The sequence below is a fragment of the Anas platyrhynchos genome, chromosome Z (genome assembly GCF_047663525.1).
Source record: "Anas platyrhynchos isolate ZD024472 breed Pekin duck chromosome Z, IASCAAS_PekinDuck_T2T, whole genome shotgun sequence".
NCBI lineage: Eukaryota > Metazoa > Chordata > Aves > Anseriformes > Anatidae > Anas > Anas platyrhynchos.
Window position 1 is genome coordinate 37,814,247 of NC_092621.1, and position 22,495 is coordinate 37,836,741.

The window sequence follows — 22,495 nt, forward strand, 5'->3', positions numbered from 1 at the left end:
TTCATCTAATGTATAAAAAACACTTCTACCTAAAATATGCTATGGCTGAAACTGTAAGCTTTCACGTCTCCATACATGGAAACAGGGAAAAACAGTAACATTATTTCATAGACAGTGGACTAGATTTTGGAAAGAATACTTCCCTAACCTTTTTTTGGGAAAGATTTGAATTTTATGAAGGTTTAAACTTTTAATGTATGAGTTTTATTTCTAAAAATAAGTCTGTAAATGAGACAATAAGCAACAGACAGGTCAAAAAAATAGATAACAACGTAGAAAGGTAGTGATTCTGAGGCTATCTGCAAGTGCAAGTTGTGTAAACTCAATGATTCAAGTATTTTTGTGTCACTCTGCTTATGCACTAAACTCTCAAATAAAAGATCCTGAATTTTCCTTTCAGTGGCGTTAAATGATAAAATGATTTAAATAATTAAAAAAAAAAAAAAAGTTCAGGTTTATTTTTTCTTATCCAAAAAGAAATATATATTGAATAACATCTTTTAAGGAGCCTGAAGCCAATCCAGATGGGTAATTGATTTTAACTGTTATTTGTCAGATTGATGGCAAGTCAGAATTCATAGTAAGGACAGACTTGCATGTATACATAGCTTCTTATGGACTAGTAAATTTTTAGTACATCGTTTGATTAATTGTTATTTATCTATTCCTGGTTATTGTAGATTAAGAATTTTAGTTAATCAGGACACTTGGAATAATCCAATAATTTTTATCACCATGTTCATGTCTGCAATATCCACACATGTATGTAACAAACATGCTTTTAAGGACCAAAGTGGGTGACAGCATTTGATTCTTCATAACTTACTTGTTAACATAACCACAACAGAACAGATATGTTATGCCCAGGTGACTTTTCTCACTAGAGCACATTCAAGTTAGTGTGGTTGTGATTACATGACTGTTTATATCCAGAGAAACTAATTTTGGGCTACTGCATATGGTAAATAGCATTGCATTTAAAGATAATGACTCTTGCCTCTGAGGAATTTTTTGACATACTCATTACACACTATGAGTAGGTCTATATGAGAACGTATATTTTACAGAGTGTAGAGTAAAATACTTGTTTCCTTAAAATAAATTTAAGAGTCTTGAACTCTTCTAGTACCACAAGCTCAGCCTAGAAATTGCATTACCTTTCTGCTTAAGAATATAACTTCAACCAGAAATATTCATCTGTAATTAAATTTTAGACATAATGGGGGACAATTAGCCACTTTTAGGAGATTCCACAATCAGGAACACACAGCTAGTCTCTCAAGCCTATTAGCATTAAAAAAAAAAAAAGTAAAAAAAAAAAAGTGTTTCAGTTACTTAGCAAAGAATCTCTAATCTCCCAAATGCACAGAAAGTAGAAAATGTATAGAAGAGTCTCTTTTTATTATCTAGATCTTCTTCTGATCCCAGGATGTACAGCTGCAGATGGTGACTGACAGCCATGCTATGCATATTCAACTTACCAGAAGGAGAGCCAGGAGACATATACCCTGCACTGGCTGATGGCTGGGGTTGCGAACAGTAGAGTAGCTGGCAAAATAAAGCTATTTTCTTCTCTGTAACAGCAGCCTGTGTTTATGATGGGCTCCAGCCTACTAAATTGGCAGCGTGACAGGCAACGGTCCTTGCCTACTGGTCTAATTGGCCACAACATTTAAAGTGAGTTAGTATCTTGAAAAATGTACAGAGCATATTCCTGAGCTGTGCACCTGCAAAGGCTTTGGTCAACTATTCTTCTTGAACTAGCTCTTCTCCACATGGTTCAACCACCTGTCCCCTGGGACATATAACCCCTGAAGAACTGCAGGCAGCTCAAACTGACTTAACCAAAGCCAGTCAGGTGGTACTGCCCACCTGAATTTAATTATTCAGGAAAATAAAAAAGAAATGGTCAGAGGGCACACAGGCACCTCAGAAGCTTTCTCACCTACATATGTTGGGGATGCTCACTTAAAACTTTTGGATAAGAGATCAAAAGATTTATTTAAAACATATTCATTTTTTTCTTAAATTTACACTTCAAGTTTTGTTATTGCAGTTATTTTTTTTTGAAGCAATGGAGTTCTCTGTCTGAGCTGTCATGAAGAACTTGTTTGTAAAAGAGTAGTATCAGCAACAGGGTATGATGTCTGCCATCTGAGATGCTGGAGAGAACAGCAGCCATCATCTTTAATTATGGAGAGCTTGTCCCCAGGGACTGCACATATCATCATGAAGTGCTCTGTTATGACCTAAAGACCTGTCATGCTGCTGAGCTCCATACGCTGTACTACCCAGACAGCTGTGTACCTGATGCTTATAGATGTCTTCTAAAAAGCTGTGTGTGCTTTCCTATTAATACATAAATCTTCAGAAACCTCACTCTAAATAGAGTGAGCAGGAATGCTAATTCAAGAGCATGAGTGAACTTGGTTCCTTATATGGACTTTTCCTATCCTGATGTGTCAGGTAGGTTGAAAGGGATAAATGATTAGGGTAAGGGCATCAGTATAGACTGACTCTCCATTGCACAATCCAATTTATCCAAGTGAAACTCAGTGCAATAAGTGCTATTATAGCAAGATTGAGGTTGGTCTAGTTTTTGTATAGGTAGGAAAAGATTCATTTTTTCTCACCATAGTAGCGGGTGCAAATGCATAAACCCTAGGCATTCATCCTCTTGTATATTTTACACAGTTTCTCTTCTTCATTTAATACAAAACTCAAAAGGTAAGGCATTTATCTGGATCCTAAGTATGTGCTCACTCATTTGTCCTCAATTCCACTTCTACTACAGCAAATTATTTCAAAATTTTAATTATGGATTCCAATTTTCTGCTATAACTGAACTAGAAATACTGAATTCTACAAGCTAATATATACCTAATCTGAAGAACCGTCTGACTAATTCTTTACTACTCTCAGTCTGAAAGAAAGGCAAGTGTCATTCTAAATCTCAGATATATTTGCACTTAATTTTTCTTCCACGATTATATTTGAGCATGTTCCAGGATGGATATTAGACTTACACAGAGGATAGTGTCACTTAGATGCATTCATGTACTGCTTTGCACATTTAACCCCATTACTTGTTCTTGCCGAGGTGGACAAATCAACAGTAATTTTCCTCTTTGGTACAAAAAGAAGCTTTATTTTTTTTAAATAAAATATTGGTGTTGGGTCTCTAGTATTCCCAGAGCTCTTTAACCTATATAATGCTAACACTGACAGGGTATAACAGAAGAAGCATTCTAATATTTTTTCAGATGAATTGATGTTGCAATTGCAGGAGTTCGAAGAATGGGTGGTAGAAAGGTAGTAGGATGTCAAATCAAAACTAAACTAAGATAAAAGACGTAGACAACCTGAATGAAGTAAAATATAGGGTGTAAGAGTTGCAAGACAGTTTTCTGAGAACTGCTTCACCCTGTAGACATTGTACAAAGGACAGGATTATTGATTGCTCATCCTGGATTTAATATCACCAGCATGTCATTTTCAGTTACTCTAACAGTAAGACTCAGTATGAAGGTTGACCCTACCCTTTTCTTCATATTTGAATGCATAAAATGTTGTTTTTGTTATTAGGGTATAATGTGTAAACTTCAGATGTAAGATATAAGATGGGCTGGTCCAGAAATCAAAATGTCCTCCTATAAAGAAAGGTTTCCGCTACTTCTGTTCACCAAGATTTTTTATGGAGTGATCTAGCAAGCAAGATTAGACAAGAATACCTCACTTTTGATCTAAGAGATTTCTGCAGAGAGGGGTATTATTAAAATTTACTGATTATCTAAGTTTCATTATAGGAAAAAGATGGTCATGAAAATACTTCCCTTTGTTGTTGAACAGAGGTATTATTAATGTCAGTGCCATATAAGCATAGGAAGCTAGTGGCCTGGAAAGTTGCCACCACGTGGCTAAAAAATTTCAGTTACGCAGTTCGAATGGCAACAGCTGCTTTAAATTTAAAGGGCAGGAATTAAACAAACCGAAACTTCACTGGGAGACAAATGAGCCCCAAGTTTGCTTCTTCTGCCCTTTTTGTATTTAGCTTCTCCTCCATGGCCCCTTGTACTGAGTGTCTGTTTGTACTGATCTTAGCATGTCTCAAAAACACTCAGAAAACAATGCTGCCAAATCCAATGGCCAATTGTTTTCAGAAAGGGGATACTGTTCCCCTTTGGACTTAACTGTAGCCTCATCCTCACAGCAGCCAGCACTTTCCAAGCCTGTATTTTGCTCTGTTGCAGTACATCCAATGTAATCATGTTTAGTACTTTCCAAACAACAAAGCAGATGTTCCCTGTAATGCAGTTTTTGAAGAATGCACATGAGGCTCAAGCCAGTGACAGTGTAATCCACCAAATGCCTGCGAAGGAATCCACATCGCCTCTGACTAACAAGTTTTCTTACTGAAGTCATTTCAGGGGATGCCAACATTAAGGATAAAATATGCAGAAAAAAAAAGCCAGATATTGCCTTGAGGGACCTGCTCGTCAATGCACCAGAAACTACTCAATGACTCTTCTCCCAGAATTGGTGCAGAAGAAGTGCACATATGTAAAATATACCTTTTGCACTTTAAGACATTTTACCAGCAAACTGTTTCAAATTAAACCCAGATGAGTAATGGTAAAGCAATGAGGTTTTTCCTGGGTTCAGTAAAAACAGCTGGTATTGCTGCTATTAATCATGTACATGTGCATTAAAAGGTCTTGTACGTCTGAGAAAAGTGTCTCAGTCAGGTAGTAGCAATGTACAGCAGCCTCTGGGACCTTTGCCTATAGAATAAAGCCCACCAGACTGCCTTCTGCCAATGCATCTCTGCATGCTACCTGTACTTGGCTATTCTGATGTCCTCGTGATAAATACTTTAATAATCAAATGTCTCAAAATTAAATGCGTTCTTATGTTAGCAAATAACAACTCTTCCATTTCACCATAAGAAAGGTTTTTTTGAAGTCTCCAGGTATTTCAGACCTAGAGTTTTCAAAACGCCTTTATTCCTTAATATTATTACCCCAGAGCTGTGAGTTTGTTTCATCCATATGTGACTGACAAGTCAGTATACATCTGAATCTTGCATGGGAAAGGAATTTCTGGTGTGACAGTACAAGTCATTAACAATTCATTTTTGCAAAATGGCAAAACACTAAAAGGTCTTTCAGGTTTCTTCGTTTTCTGGTTAGCCTTCTGATAGTTTAGTGTAAGAAACAGCTGAACATCACTGTATTTTAATAAATACCTTTGCATCTTTCTACCACAGGTAAAGAAAAATTACTTTCTAAGGTTACAAAGAGAGTGAATTAGACTTTGTACCTATTCCACATACCAGTCATCACCAGAGGTGAACTGTGAATACTGGAATGTCTTTATCTCCCACTTGCTGTGAGTCAACTGCAAGACATGAATGTCTAGAGCCAAAAGTTAGCTGTGTTAAGACCACTGGGTTTACACAAGATTGTTTTGTTTGGATACCTAGGTGGAGGAGTTTTAGACTTTCTCATTTTGAAGCATGGAAGAATGGTTGCATAAAAAATGGAATAGAAAACTAAAGAGGAATTTATTCAAAGAAAAAACAAAAGCCAGATTCATAACTGTTTTGAGGGTAGAAGTCTGCCTTGGCACAGTTAGTAAAAGGCAAGGTTTTTTGTTCAGGGTAGCAGAGAGATACATAGATATTTATGCTCATGTTTTATCAGCAAGGCACTGATGGCACTCATAACGAAACACAGAAGTTATTCTTGAGTGCCCCAAAATTCTGGCACAACTTGCTCTCTATTTGGTACATTTATGACTATAGTTTGAAGAATATTTTCAGTGAATCTTTTCTTTTAAATTAACCTCATCTCTAATGAAAATGTGGGTTTATATCTTTGTCAGAACCAAATCAGTTTGAGCTCCACCTGTCTGAAAAATAGCTCCTTCCTCTCAAGAAATAGGTCATTTTACAACTGAGGGTCAGGAAGACATGCAGTTCTCCAGAGCTCGATAGTCACTGTATCGGCAAATTTGGCTGGGATGATATAGATATGAATGTGGGGCAGTCTTGAAAGCTGGAAAACTCCTATTTATTAAAAGTCCTGAAGAAATTGGTGATGCCAGGAGTCATAGCTGTGTTCACAAAGCTTAAGGAAAATAGGAGTAGAAAATTACCATTCTGTCTGATTTTTATTACTAGTGAAGAAAGGATGAGAAAAGAGAGAAATGAATAATAAGTGCCAAAAGTATAGTAGAAGCACACATCCATTCAGCTTCAGTTTCCTTCTGTAACACTAAGCCTGTTACTATTTTCTTCAAAATTTCCAGCCATTAAATAATTGGTAAGCCACACAAGGGTATGAAAATAGACAAATCTTTTTTTTAAAAGATTATGATCTTCAGCAGATTTACAGCTTACTCATCTATTAATAAAGACAGAGGTTTACATATATGAGTTCATTTGCACTTCATTTTCTCCATCGTTCTCTGAAAAAAATGATTACCCTGTGTCTGTCAGCAATCCTATGGTAATGGCTTGACTATTCTTTGCTGATGCTGCAGTCTCAGTGCAGGCTCTGCATGCTGACTGGACTGTGAAGTTGCGTTGTCATACTGTACCTGTTGGCCAAGAGCTGTGACCTAGTTCCGGAAGGAGAGGTTAGGTAAATTGCCAAGTCTCCACGTCGAGGGTGAGTAATGGTGATGCGCACAACAACGTGCTCCAAGTAGATCACATGGTGGTTAGGATTATCTGAACAGCCAGTGGCTTTGTAAATTGAACGGACAACGCTGTCGGGTCGTATTGTTCTATAATGTAAGCATATAAAACAACATCAGCATTTCTTGCTTATTCTGTAGAATAAGACAACCCAATCACTTTTGCAGAGTAGTGAATGTCTTTAGTTTTAACACTTATTTCCCAACAGAAACACACCACAGTGTAATTTTACTGCAGCTCCTGGCAACTGCCCGGCTTTCTGTTAAGGGCTATGCTGATATGCCCTCATGTTAAAAGAGGATTGTAAAAAACCTGTAAAAGGAATAAGCCTTTGGGACAGAGCATTTTTGAGGATTAGTGGCCAGCTGAGAGTTGTTGGGATTGTCATGGGATCACAGCTGCTTGTTAAGCCCCAGGAAATGCCTGGCATAGCCATAGTCCTTGCTTACGTAATAGCAAGTATTACATGTTAACTGTAGCAAACAGTGGGCAACCAGCATCAGACTCAGCTGGTTTAAATTGGCACAGTGTCCTTGCAGACTATATTAGTTATGGGTCAAGGTTGTCATGTATATTTGTCAAACAAAAAGTATCCACAATGACCTTAATGCTTTGGAAACGTGTCTTGTGTCTGATGCTCTCTCTGTAGTCACAGAGTGCACTTACAGAACTTTGCTCTTAAGCCTGGTTCTGTGGAAAACCTATCCTAGCAAGCAGAGAGCAATTTAGTCTTAGCCTTTAGACAGGCTCTCTTGAGACTGATTGAGAGAGATACTATCATGTAAGGTTTTAATGACAAGAGTATTTACTTGTCAGACCCCCAACTGATAAGTTTGTACTCATCTGACTGCAGTGCACTTGATTGGACATTCTTCTTCTTAGACATTCTTATACTTCTATACCAGTATTCATCAACATCCAACCTGGCTTGTTTTGTACCTTCAACTTCTGGGGCATTCTTTAAACTATGGCCTTTTTTCCAATTACTATGGGGAACAACCTTTATAGACAAATGACCTGAGACCTGTGAAGGTGACAGAGATCCCCAGTGTAGCTTTCAAAATGATACATTAAACACAATGCAAGGGAGGGGTAAATTATACCCAATTTCTTTCCACAAGTTTATGCCAGCAAGAGTTTTGGCAGCGGGTATTACTTGATTTGCCGATCTGTGTTCTCCACGCACACATGCTGTGGAGGGACCGTTGTCCACTTTTCTGCCTCTATCACCATTGCTTCAGCATCCATCAGTCCAAATCCATAGAGGTGGCTCACTGCAAGACACAAACAGAACAGTTGCATCTATAGCATAAAATCTTGATTTTCATCATAGGCTGATTCCAGAGAGTCAGATCCTAAAAGGAACTGCTTCTTTACCACCTATCCCTTGCCTTCACAGAAAGCTCAAAAATCTCCTGGCCTGGAAAAATAATGACTGTCTAATTTGTTCACTGAATCTGTTCACTGCTTTATTAGAAAGACAACAGATGATCAGCACAAAGCATGGACAAGAACCACAGAATGCCAGGCAGTATAAGTGCCTTGGATCGTTTGTTACCCATGTGCCATAATTCAGCCCAGATCTCTTATATAATGTAATGCTGAAAGGAGGAAAGAAGGTGAGGAGAGCTATTTTTGTTACTCAAATAGCAAGCACATGCATGCACGTAAATATTGAAGATAACTGAGACAATGTAATTAAGAAGGATCAGACTGACTTTTATAGATGTGGTACGCTCTTAACTTTCTTGTGTGTAAGCAGCATGCGGATGGTCTCCTATTCCAGTATGCAGTATGCTTCCCACTGTCCTGCCAACCAGCAAGACCCGACGTTTCCCTAAAGTTGCCTGCATGATGAGGGTGAGAAACATGGCATCTGAAGTCCAGTGTTTTAAAGGTAATCTTGTTCATATGTAATGCTTATGTCAGGAAGATTCCTCCCTCTACCTCCTTTTTACATCTGCAGATGAAAGACTGTGAAGTTACTGCTGGAGACAGCTGTTGACATTGTTGCTGACCTCTGATATTACCTACTGCATGCACTGCACACACAGTGGTACTGGGCACTCCATTAGCACTCTGTTAATACTCATTCCTAGATGTTACTATCTCACCTCTACCTACCCTTCCTTCATGCTATGGAGAACCATCAATGGTTCCCTTGCAAGAAACTTAATGTCTTTAATGCCTGAATGCCCTCTACTAAAAGAAGCAAAATGCTTTAAACCATCAGCATTTTAGGATACAAAGGACTGAACTTTTCAGCAACAAGACAAGACATTTCCTATAGGCTTGTGCCAATCCTGTATCTCTAACTTCTTTCTAATTTTTATGAGTACTTAACTTCATGTAACTGTTTCAGGCATTCCAGAAACTCACAAAGACTAAGAATTTTCACTTACTGAATCAGCTGTGTTTTGTTTGTTTGCATGTTTGTTTTGTTGCTTGTCCAATCAAAACAGAAGCTTGCAAATGGATGTTGATGAATTAGAAAGAGCTGCTAACCGTGTTGATTTTTTTTGTAACACTTTGGTGCTCTTGGTAAAGTCCTGATGGGAGGAGGTGAAAGAAGAAAAGCTACCAGAGGAAGGAGTTTAGATCACAAATACCACTGTATTAATACATCAGTTTTACTTGCTTCCACAGTGCTACCAGAAAACCCTCAGAAAATCCTAAGTACTATTTTAATCAGTAATGTGACAAGGCATGGTGCAAGTCTTTCCAAGTGCACTTTGCAGAGGCTTTCTGAAAGCAGCCTCCATTTATTGCCAAACCAGAATTCATAGGACTCTCTCCAAAAAAACCCCAACCTTGTCAAACAAGTAACAGTTCAAAGCATTAAAATAATCAGTGCTTAATGATCCCATCTTCCAAATATGGCAGCATCTAATATGGTTTGGAACTACCAGCCAAAGAGGGTTCCTCAATGGAAAATGGAAAATCGTATAAGTGCAATGACTGTGTAATGAACCTTTTTTTTTTTTTTTTTTCCCATCTCCTTTTTCCCTCATTCCCAAACTGAACATTCCCAAACTGAAATGCAAATAGCATGGAAATGTTCATTCTGAAAGAACTGAGCACAGCTCTTCTGCCAAAGGAGACAGATACAATTTTCAGAAATGAATCACAATTACTAAAATATATGAAAGTAATTAAATTCAGCTTTCCTTCAGAATTCTGAATTCTCTTTAATGTACACCACAAACCAATTGACAGGGAAAAAGATACCGTATTTTTACACGTGTATGGAGGTATCCAGAAAAAGGGCGAGGAAGGCTTAGAGAAACTGCACTGTGAAGAGGGTTTCTGAGATAGAAATCACCTTGCTTATAAACATCTTGTAAAAACTGCATCTGCATGTTTATCTATGGAGTCACTTGTCTATTCGTAGACTGCATCTATTGTTTTTTAAAATTTTAGTTAATAGTCATTGTCTGCTCAGAAGAACAGTGGGAGGAGAAAGAGTATTAACTCATGGTCTGTAACACTACACAGTTGCTCCGTATAGTACTACTTTTTGACAGTGAGGGTTTAAATTTTTATGAATGGAAGGAACCTTTGAGCTAGTACATAGAAAATGCATTTTTAATTCCTGAAAGGAAACAATCTACTTCAGTGCTTCGGATGTCTGTAGTGCTGTAAGTCACTGTGTGTTCAACCAATATGTTGACCTGAAAGAAGAGACAAACATCTCCTTAATTCCCTTTGCTCACCCAGAAATGAGGTCAGAAAAGCACCTAACAATGCCACCATGACAGACAGTGAGCTTTTGACTAAAATTTAAAGAGGCTTTTAAGCCAGCAAACACTAGAAATGCCCCTTTAGCCCTAATATGCACATTAAAAAAATAAAAACAAAATCTAGTGAGTGAACTTTCTATCTTTCTAACCCTAAAAATTACTTTCAAGATAGTTGTGTTCATTTTTCATTCATGAGATATTTTTTTTCACCCAAAGTTATAGAGATGTGTTAATTATCCATGACAATTATGACCTTCAATGCCTAAACTCTCTTTAATGAGAACAGAGGTAGGAGTAAAAAGTTCTGCACCTGCTGGCTTTTTTTTTTTTTTCCTTGAAAGGCCTTCCAATTCAAATCAAAACATCCTGACAGTCAGGGGTGCTCCTAAAGCCTTCCATGGCAGAAGCTTCCAGACAGCTAACATTTGGCTGTCTGCAATGTTTGCACTTCAAAGCCCTTGATCCAGTGGGTAGGTTAGCAGCTGCAGGTACCAGGAGAGGCCCATCATTTTCAAAGACTAAATAATAGCAATTTAAGAAACCATTACAGAGTTAAGAAAAGTAGCTGATCCCCTGTGTCTCAGAGAAAAAAGCAGATTTTGTCTCTTACTGCCTTCAAATTGCACCCCTTCATCTGTGTATGTGATGGTACTTCTGTGAACTCAATGCCAGGGTGCCTCTCCCAGAGGGAAAAAATGACCTTGATGGTCTACAAAGGGCCATAAATGTCTTCTGGTAAGCAACTGGAACAGCCATTGATTTGTATGCAAATGGTACTGAGCTCACTTCTATTAACACTGATAGGAAAGCCGTATTTGAAAGGTACTGATGACTGCAGAATGAGATAAGGTGACTGCAAGTGCAAAATGCCCCAGGACCTTGCGCTTAAGTGGTCTACATTATCACTGCTGTGATTTAGTACTAGGTTTGATTGTTGCTAGGAATCATTGACCATGTTAGAGGGGGTACAAGGCTGTTCTGCAAGAAGATATTTTGCTTTTAGAGATGGCATTGGAATGTGAAACTGGTGTAATGTAAGCTGATGATTAAGAAACAGCTCTTTTTTCTTGTTGAGGGCTGAGAACTGTGATCTGGTGCTCAAGGTATCGATGGGCAGAACTACTCTTGAATCCTCTCTCTACTCACACAGCAATACAAACTGACCTATTTCTATTTTCGCAAAATCACAGTCATGCACAGAGCTTTACAGATGCAGAACTAGTTTCAGAGAAACTCCTGGAACACAAAGTAAATATTGAGTTTTAGCTATCTCTTTACTCTTCTTATCATTACAGAAAATAACATTTCCCAGAGCTAAAGTCTGTTTATTTATCCCTAGAGCAGTTCCTCTCTTAGTGCAGCATGAAACCAAGGCCTGCTCATCTGCTGGATAGACTTCCCCAGCTTTTCATTATCCCTTTGTTTTTGTCTGAATCTGTTATTGAAAATTCAATAACTTTCTTATTTGTGTACAAAGAAGATGCAAAGCTACCCCCAAATCTAAAGGCAGAATGTGTATCCCACTTGACTTGACTGAGAGAAATATGAATGGCTGGAGCTGATAAATCATAACGCAGCATCATGCAGACTGCAGGAAACCTGGACCCAGACACTGATAATACAGCACTTCCAGTGCTTCAGTGTAGCTAAACCTGATTTGTTAGGCTGGAGTTTCATTGCCTGTCGTCAAGATGTCTCATCAGTAGCTTAGATGCTAAGCCTTCCTTGCTATTTTTCTCATGTGATGAAAAACACTTTAGAATATTTTCTTCCCACTATAATTTTGTCCTTTAATTTTCTATATGATGAAAGCAGCATTGGAAATATAAGCATTTCTTACACATACATCAAGTACTTAATGATTCTGAAATGTCCATAACTTCAGTTTTTCAAATGAGGATATGCAGCTGTCCTAAGCTAGATTTAGCTGTTTTAGCTGTTGAATTATGGTCTGTTCATTTATGCTACTTTAGGTAGCATAAATTTATGCTTCAGACTCATCAAAAAAAAAAAAAAAAGCTGCAAAATATGAGTATGTCCCTTATACTTTGATTTTCTTAAATGTTGCTTAGCAAGACTAGAAGATTTGAGACTCTTATGTTATTTTCATCATACAAATACCTCAAGTCAGCATACAGTAGCATTTCTTTTATGTTTGATACTTTATTTGCAGATATAAAGCTCTAATTCTATATTACTTTAACTTTCTGTTGTTTGCTTAGTATATTAGAACGCTTTACATTGCAAGCAGAAGAGTCTGAATAATACTAATGGACAAGAAAGGAGAAATGCAACAACAGGACAATACTTAAACTATTTTCATGTTGTTTTGTATTAACTAAGAGAGCATTGATCTTGAATGAGAATTCATCTTGTTTCAGCCATATCCTTAACTCTAAATTCCCTGTTTTGTGTCAACCTATGACCAGTAATCTGCAATAACTGGATGTGATTTCTGAAACATATAACTGCTTTGCAAGCCAGTAACACAAAAGTACAAGAACATTTTTTTTTTTTTAACTCTTTGTTATAAAATCAAATCCCTCATGCTTTTTACATTAAGTACAAGATTTGAAATTTTATATTTTATAGAAAAGCAAACCTCAAATTTTTCTACATAAGGACAAAACAAATAACAAACCCAATCCCCCTTTCCTGTATGATTCCCTTAAGTCCAGGAATCTTTGAAGACTCAGCAGGGATGGAAGAAAATTGAGTTCTTAATCTTACAATCATACTACAGGAGGATTTAAAGGACAGAAAATTATCCAATAAATTTGTCTTAAATGTAGTAGCTACAAAGATGCACAATGAGAAACTGAGGAGTCTCTGTTTCTAGACAGAGGATAGCAGAATATGTTGATTTATCTCCTAGTTGTGTTCATGTCAGTTACTGATTTTTGTATCCATACAAATGATTCTTCCAATAATATAGTAACTGTGAATCAACTTGACAATTGATTTGCTGCCCCCACTCCCCCCCCCAAAAAAACAAAAACAGAAAACAAATACCACAATCACTCCTCTAGATTTTACAGATTTGTCTGATTGAAAGCTCCTATTCACTGATAAGTAAATTATGGACCTCCCAGGAGCACTAGTGGAACAGCTAGTAGAAGCTAAACCTCCTGCAGCCAGTGTACCTTTGTTTCTGTATGAAAATCTGACAGTACCTCACCTGCCGAGACTGCTGACACAAAAAACAGACCTAAAATATACAACCTTAAAATCAAGGAATTAAATCTAAGATCACATTAGTATTCAGACTTTGGCAGTATTTATCTACTTCAGGAATTTAAAATATGTTGTTATTAAGCATAGCTACTGGTTGACAAAGAGGACTAAGAGCAAACGGCACTTTTGGGGCACCACAGTCAGCCTTTAGTAATACTTACAGCAAGTACCACTCAAATGTTACCACCCTTTCTCATGAGTGTTAGCAATGTCAAGGCAGAGTTCTCTAGTCTTGGGATTCAGCCATCTCACAGTCAGTGGTCAGCACTGAGCACCCCTGGGTACCCAGCATGGCCCTGCCAGGTTCTCCCCTGCATATAGCAAGGCCCAGGCGAGTATCTGATTCACTTCTCAGAGCTTGCTTAGATATGGCTAGATCATGTTAATGCTGTGCTCAGAGCACATGGTATCTACTGTGCCCTGCACATGCAGACATTTTCCCGTGTGTCAAAGTACCTGTGTACTTTGCTGAAAACCTCAGCAGTGACCAGGAAGACTGGTTTAATTCTCTGGCTCTAAAGGAGCAGGGTTGTGACAGAAGAGGAAAACTGACTGGTGATACCTAAGACAGACAAGCTGCTTCTTCTCCGATCAACATTCGGTCATAAATCATAAAGCCTCTACTGAAGACATTCATTTATATTGCCTAAAATGTGCCAGCTTATGTGAATAGAATAAATCTAAGGATTATGTGCGTTTAGAAGGGGGAAAAAAAGTTTGCTGAAATAAAGTTGGCTAGGGATCACCTACAGTAAAAGAAACTGTATTTCTAACTCAGTGATGGTCTTTTTTTATGTTGTGTTTTCTTCTGAAAGGCATGAAGATCCATTTGCAAAACATGGCAGCTTGCAAGTTTTCTTTAAACAACACAAATTAGTTCGGGATTGCACTATGGAATACTTTTTAAGAAAATGTATTAGTTTCCTTTATTAGGAGCAAATTTACCCTCAGAGGTACATTTAGGATTCCCCAGGAACTTAATAAAAGCAGCCAAATGTTATTTTACTCTATCAAACAATAAAAACACATTTTAGTAAGAGCTGCTATGCTAGGCTATATTTCAGAACAGATGATGACAGACGAGGTAAAGAGACTGTAAGAGGAAATGCTGACAGACTGTTAGCAGGAGACACAAAGACAGCAATTCTGTGCTGCCAGGTGTATCAGACACATGGTGCAGAACATCTTCCTTGTTCTGTCTTGCACAGAGGTTGTGTCTGTTCTGAAGTATTGGTGCTCCAGAGGGACATTTAGACTCAAACTCATTCCTGACTATGCGTAGGGCTGCAGCAGATTTCAGCAGAGAAAGGACACATACAAATGTGCAGAGTTTTATTGAAGTATATTGCAAATTATTTAATAACAATGATGGTGATTTTTCTAACTTGAACAACACTAACTTCACCCCAAAGCAGCGAAAATACTAATTTGCTAAGCAGACTTCACATGGTCCCCATAGAAATATGTGGTAGGTTGAGTGTCTCTACTTTAGTAGAGACACTCTGATAATAAATAACTGTTAGTTTTATAGTTATAGCAGAACACTGAAGCAATGCAACAGCAATGAAGAGCTTTGGTGATCCCAAAGGCAAGTGTTGTTCTTAAACAAAGATAGAACTACCCCATGCATAAGATGCTTACCACTGCTATGGACGTACTACAAATGCAGCTACACGATTACCAGGAACATCCTCACAGATGTTCTGCTTCAACAATTAGCATGTAAATGGTTCATGCAACTGCATATAACTTTTAGGGTTTTTCTTTTAAAATGCAGTCTTCATTGTATATGTGTTCTACTCTGAAGAATTGTATCAGTTTATCATTCACTTATTACATTCATAGGTCCTGGCTCTTATTTCTTAAGACTGTAAAATGGAAATCTATACTTCAAATTAAGTGGTAGACTCTTAGGTTATGAGTCCATATGGCAAGACTTTTTTCCTCTATTCTCTCTACCTCCCTGTCCCCCAATCCTTTTCGGAGTTTTGCTAAAGGTCTGAGTTGGGCTTGCTGAAAGAAAATAATGTCAGAAGTTGTAATTCCTATCGTATATATCCTGTTAGTGCTGACAGTCCACTTTGCAATGTCTGGAATATTAATAATTGCAGAGTATAGTAATTGTAAATATATGTAGCTTTGTTTCTAGGACAGATGGACATCAAGTCTGTCAGTTGTTCAGCAGAGGTACTATCTTTTAAAATTCTTTCTCTGTTGAGCTGATCATGGATTTGTGACAATTCTGAGTGCTATTATAATAGAAATTTAAATCCTAATTTTGCCTTTTGCCTGCTGTTACTCCTGATTTAGAACCATTTCATTTACATTTTAAAATAGGTGTAAATTGGACTCACAATATTGGATTCCAGGAAAGCAACCAACTGTAACACAAAATGTCAATCTACTTTTTCTTTATGTATCCCACCACAGGCCTGAAGTTTCTGATTATATTCTATTTTAAATTCACAGTTCCTTTCCTTGCTTTTCAGAGCCAGCAGGGAACATAGTGCTTCAGAGCGGATGAGTAATGAGAAGCTTTGACAATGAAGAGTTTGAGGCTGGGAGAAGTTATGACACCTCCCTGGCTTCTCTCAGAGCTTCCCTCTCCTACTTTGTACTTTTCCATCTCTGGAACTATAGAGATATATTTCTGATCTTACACATCTTTCAACTGAAAGCAACATTGGGTGGATCTCACTTTGTGCTAGGTAAAAAATAATATATCCAACAACTATGACTGAGGATGCAGAATCCAATATATTTTCCAACTACCTTCCCTAAATCCAAAAGAGGTCTTTTAGGTCTCACTTAAGACCAGCATAGTTTGGATACACTGCTATTTGTTTGGGTTTAACATATGAAATACTGAAACATTCCTACTGCAATTTTAATATTACATTTTCAAAAACATTATTTGTAGCTGCCAGCTGAACTATTACATGTGGAAAGGAAACAAAAGCCATCATTAAAAGCTGAAGTGACCATAAAATAAAAAGCACGAATAATTTTAAACTTGCTGCTGCTAAAAAAAAAAAAAAAAAAGAAGCATGTTTTTATGCTCTTTTTCCTCAACCGTTTTCATTTCCAAATCCCACCACCCCATGTCTTCTCTAACTACATCAATGGTCTTTGTTAGAAGTGATGATAAACTTTATGGTATTGACCTCATGATTCCAGTGATATTTAAAGATGGCTGTGGGATTCTTGAGGGCACAGACCTTTTTCTATCATACATATTCTGTCTGCTGGGGTGACACTTCTGCTCACTGTTAGACTATCTATTAATTTTAATTCCCTGTTGCTAAACTAAATGGTGTCCTGACTACAAACAACCCCCAAGCATGTCAAAAAGCATTCAGATGAATGTAAACAGTTCAACTAATGCAATACTAATGCCTGTCTATGTAGGTGAGTGCTAGCCTTTCTCTCGGACTTTACATCTGCCTTTGCTGAAGACTAGGTCATATACATGTAAGATACGGCTGGATCGTCTTTCTGGACATACATTTGCTTTTCCAGAACTCTTGCTCTCAGCTGCCTATTCAAGATACTGGTTTGTGGAACCCTCTGTAAATGGTATGTTATATCTTTGTTTACATTTAAATATAATTTCAACAATGTTAAAATCCTGTGGCTTAATGACTGGTAAATAGTGCTCTAGGTGCCAGGTTCTTTTGATGTTACCTTTACACTAGTAGTTTAGAGAATGGCAGTACTGAGCTGGAGCTTTTTTCAAGAACTAATGCATTTGGATGCAAAATCTGACTTAACGGGATTCCCTGTGTGGTGGATAGTTGCAGAAATATGTCTGTGTTGTGGCTTGGCAATGAAGCCATGGGCCTCTGGAGAGGAGCAGGTGGTCAGAAGACAAGGTGCTAAGGGTATTCCTGGTGAGGAAACAAGTGCTTTGAGCCAAGTGCCTCTTGCCCTGGGAGAGCAATAGAAACGTGTCACATGTGAGAGAGTTTGCATTTGCCCATGCTTCTCAACAGGTTGAGCAGATAATTTGCTGACAGCACTGTAATCTGTTAATCTGAAAATATCAGCTTTATCTTTTGAAAGATTAAAAAAAAAAAAACAACAAACAAGAAATCATTAGTCTAGCTTGCATAGGATATAGTCTTCTTCATTCCTACAAAGTAAGATCAATGCAATTTCATGTGTTTGTTGCCAATTGCCAAACTACCCCAAACTGGGCTCTTACAGCAGCCAAATCAAAGCCCATGTTCTGCATGCTCCATGCACCATATGTATGGGTGTTATGGCTGGGTAGGAGTTGATATTGGCTACTAATGCTGTATGTAAATGTCAGCTGGCAGCTGTAAGACTGAAGGCCTTTTGATAGATGAACAGCTTTAATTGGTTGACATACCAGCTCGTGAAATGCTTTCTGTTTTTCGAAGTCTTAAGCCAGTTTCTAACAATGATTTGAAAACATAATAAAAAAAAATATTTAAAATATGTAGCAGGGTATTTATGAATAGCTTGTCTTCTCTGAAATATGCATACTGTTGTGAATACTTTCTCACACGTATCTGAATTTCAGCTTGGTTACTCATCACCCTACAACAATTTAAATCTGGCCAGTCATAGGAACACAGATAGACTCATCTCTTCCTCATTCACAGAACTGGTAGTGCCCTGCTCACAACAAGAATGATGACTAGTTTTATTAAAATTTATAATTAAACAATTATATTAGAAGTCCATAAACCATTAAGTGACCACTTCTTTCCTAAAGCAGCAGAAACTTTGGTCAATCTAAATGGATGAGACTTATCTCTGCTAGAGTCTGTCACTCCCTGGCACAGGAATAATTCAGTTTCTGTAGGAGAGTAACTCCACTAGGCTGGAGAATGGCCCAAAATGAAAAAAAAAAAAAAAAGGGTCTAGAGTTTTGATTTTCCTTTATCTTTCAGTAGCATTTTATTTCACTGTACTGAAATGTTATTATCCATACTTCAGAGCTAAGAAGAGTGAAGGATGTTCTCTAAAAATCTCCCTGCAAATTAGTGCTATTCCTTCACTCCAAATGGTCTTTTTCCCCAGAGACAGTATTTGACAGTACTTGGAGCTTCGCTTATATATAAAGAACTGTTCGGATGATTTGATCATTGTTCATAGAATTGCAGTGTTTCATTCTGTATCTTTCAACCTAGAGACAAGTTGGCATTAACATAGCATTCCCTTTTTATGAATGCATTTGTGTGCTCTGTTGTTGACCAAACAATAGACACAACAAGGAGCCTTTGCATATCGATCTGCCATAGCAAAACCAGACCAACTATTTTGGTATCTTCACAAAAACAGATATTCTCTATTTTTTTTTCCATATAATCAATTAATTAACTGTATTAATTATAAAAATTAAATCTGATTTTGAAGTGAAATGGACCATTATGTGTCTCTATCTAGTGACAAATATTACATACAACTGACTAGAACAGAGAATATTCCAAAGTAAGTATCCAAGTGTTTCTTCTTGAGACTGTTAGGTAATAGGTTCCTGAGTAAAGATGCATGCATGCTGGCAGCAAAACAATTAAAAAAAAAAAAAACAAGAAAAAATTCTTACACGTTTCTGGCTTAATTCAATTGACATGCATTTAATGAATGCTGTTTACTTGCCAGAAAACTAAACAAAAAATGGGCATTGCTTTAACAAATCAACAGGCTGGCTCAAGTGCTTTTCATGAATTAATCTTTCTCTTTATGAATGTAAGATATAAAAAACAAGAAATCTTGCAACCAATAATGATTGCTCCTGTGTGTTCTGCAATGGAGAAACACTGCAAAGGACTACAGCGAGGGACAGTGTTGCCATGCAGCCCAGCAAAACAGCCCACTGAAAAGCATGCTGACCCACTTTCAACTACCAGCTCTTGCTGACCCTTTGTTGAGAGAGAGGTTCTTCCAAGTTTTTGTTGTTTTTACCCTTTCAGCTCTTCTTTCTAAAGGAGCACGCCAGTCCCTCTCTTTCTTTTCATTTTTTTTTCTTTATTTTCCAGATGCATAGAAGAAAGGCAGATTGTTTCTTGTGACTGCCTTTGCTTTAGTTAATTTAGAAAAAATCTTCCACCCCTTCTCTTGTTAAGAACATGCCCTGGAAGAAATATGGATCTTGCCATCAACAAAATTATGATACAATTCCTTAAGGAACTCAGTCTGATCAGAGTAATTCATCTATGAAAAACCATACTATAATTGTTACTCTTGGCAACAGTGAAGGATAATAGTGTAATATTATACTAAATATTGCCACGTGCAATAGTAAAAAAACTGTTTTAGCCTTGCCAGCAGCGGTGTGCAAACCCCCTTTTGAGTTCAGGTTTGGATGTTGTGATTTAATCTAAATCTTTTTCTTCTCCTTCTTCCAAAAGCAACAGAGGTTTAAAGAGAGCTGGATTTTATTGGAACCATTTGCTCAGCCTAAGTTGCCAAAATAATTTAGTTAAAACTAGTGCTTTTATTTGGGTTAAAGTTGATTCCTGAGCTCCACAGAGGTCGAGGCACTTAGTTTGTCTTCCTCTTTTTCAGTTTCACCATGGAGTCTACAACAGAGCTCTGCCAGGTCAAGTTGTATTTCCCGAGTCCCAGTCACCCATTTGAGGTTATCTATGTTCATGATTCTGCAAAAGTGGAGCAGATAACTTTTTCAGCCCTTTTCCTCCCAATTTATCTGCTACAATGCATAGAAAAATGTGTGGATCCAAGGATTCTGAATAAGCAGGCACTAGTAGTGTAAGAGTGCAAGCCCTGCTGTCAGTGCTGCTACTGCTGGTGCATTAGTGTGACTTCTCCTTAGCTAATGAGTGACAGCTGCTGTGAAATGCCTTACAGGGTATTTGGCTTTCCTGGGCAACAAGTGGAAAAATACAAAAATATAGAATTTTGGAACTGAGCTGGGGGAAAAAACACTCTATTTTATGCTACTTGAAAAGCATTGTTTGAATTTCAGATAGTTCCAACAAAATGATAATACAGTCACAAAGTCTTGCCAAAACTTTTTAAATCCTGGGATATGTTTCACAATAACAAATACTGCAATGTTATTGCAATTAAGGAAGTATCTATTTCTCACTGTATGTGTTTCTGCATGTGGGCATGAGCTTGTTGTAAATGGGACAAAAGCAGGCTCTTGAATGTCAGAACCTTTGCATGGTGAGGGGGCTGGGGTCAAATACGCATTTCTAAAACTATCCTCTGTAGTTAGAGTCTGGTTTGGATCCAAAAATGAAAGCTTTTTTTTTTTTTTGGTTCCTATTCGGTTGCAGAAGAAATGTCATAGGTCAGAATGATATATTAAGGATGCTCTATGGTAGCAGTGACTTGTTCTGGAATAGATTAATGCTAGGCTTCAGTTTTAAAGTGAAACCAGGGTAAAGATTTGATGGTTCTTGTTTATTATTATTATTATTTTTTTTTTCCCTCAGGAGATCCTAGCACAAAACAGTTCAAATCTCAAGACTTCTACTCATCTTAAAAGAAGTACTGCTGTCTTGGATGGAATTCTCATAAAAAAGAAACAGAAATAAGCCCTTCTGGTTGTTGTTGTTGTTGTTTTTAAAGCAATCCAGACTGAATGCAGTAGGGATTTAGTGAATGGAAATCAGAAGCCAATGCATGTTGAAATACAACATTGGATGGATTAAAAGACCAGTTTTAATCCATCTTGCAAATGTGTTTATTATTTAGTTGATCAACTGAAAAAGCCAGTCCTATTCTCAACTACATCAAAAGAAGAGTGGCCAGCAGGTCAAAAGAGACAATTCTCCACCTCTATAACACTATTTTGAGACCCCACCTGGGTGCATTCAGCTGTGGGACTCCCAGCGTAAGAAAGACATAGACTTGCAAGAGCAGGTCCAGAGGAGGGGCACAAAGATGATCAAAGAGATGGAGAACATCTCCTATGAAGAGACACTCAGAGGGTTGGGGTTGTTCAGCCTGGAGAAAAGAAGGCTCCAGGGGTATCCAATAGTGCCACTTATAGGGGGACTGTGGAAGGATTGTGAAGGACTCTACCAGGGTGTGTAGTGATGGGACAAACTAAAAGAAAGCTTCAGAGTAGATGAAATGAAAGAATTCTTTACTGTGAGGATGGTTAGATAATGGAACAAGTTGCCCAGAGAAGCTGCGGATGCCCTATCCCTGGAAATGTTTGAGGCCAGGTTGGATGGTGCTTTGAGCAACCTGATCTAGTGGGAGGTGTCCCTGCCCACGGCAGGGGAGATTGGAACTAGATGATCTTTAAAGGTGCCTTCCAGCCCAAACCATTCTATAATTCTATGATTCTGTGATTGAGTATGATTTTTCTCCAGTTACAAATACTAATAGTTCTGCATTTGATATTATCCTAAATCAGGTAAAATTTTAAATATAAAGAATGTAGAGTGAATAATATAAATCAGAAACTTAAAAATAGTGTTTCACCATTTTTAATCAGATCATTTAATGTTATTTTGCCGTTTTAAAATTGTAAACATTCTTAAATGAGAACACGGTCTGCATCCAGTAACTTCTGTAGCTTCACTTTATCAGAATGCAGTCTATATGAGAAAAAATTTTAAAACACCTGATTTACTAGATTTTCTCTTAGCAGTGCACAAAATAGGGCTGAAAGGGACAAATAGGATCTGGCCAATGCATTTTGTAGCTGCCATTTTTTATTTTAGTAATTTTAAGAGCTTTCCTTTATAAAAAGAAGACAGTACCCCTAAGCTTAAGCCTGTAAAGTCTGAAAGCTATGTACAACACAACAAATTACTTGAAATTGTTTGTTCTTCATAAACGCCAAATAAGATGTTGTCTCTGATGGCAA

General features: G+C 37.6%; 1 protein-coding gene and 1 long non-coding RNA gene across 3 annotated transcripts in view; one reads left to right on the forward strand and one right to left on the reverse strand.

Annotated features, from left to right (window-relative positions):
* PCSK5 (proprotein convertase subtilisin/kexin type 5) overlaps positions 1-22,495 on the reverse strand; it is a 265,069-nt gene that overhangs the window by 81,883 nt on the left and 160,691 nt on the right. For both annotated transcript variants that reach the window (XM_038169846.2, XM_038169847.2), the window contains exons 11-12: positions 7,857-7,974; positions 6,601-6,789 (exon numbers count right to left, since the gene is read on the reverse strand). In XM_038169846.2, coding sequence (XP_038025774.1) covers positions 6,601-6,789; positions 7,857-7,974 — 307 coding nt within the window. The remainder of the gene's footprint in view (positions 1-6,600; positions 6,790-7,856; positions 7,975-22,495) is intronic.
* LOC140000815 (uncharacterized) lies at positions 8,466-22,165 on the forward strand. Its single transcript, XR_011806045.1, has 3 exons — positions 8,466-8,597; positions 17,083-17,250; positions 21,108-22,165. It is a non-coding gene; the product is annotated as an uncharacterized lncRNA (long non-coding RNA).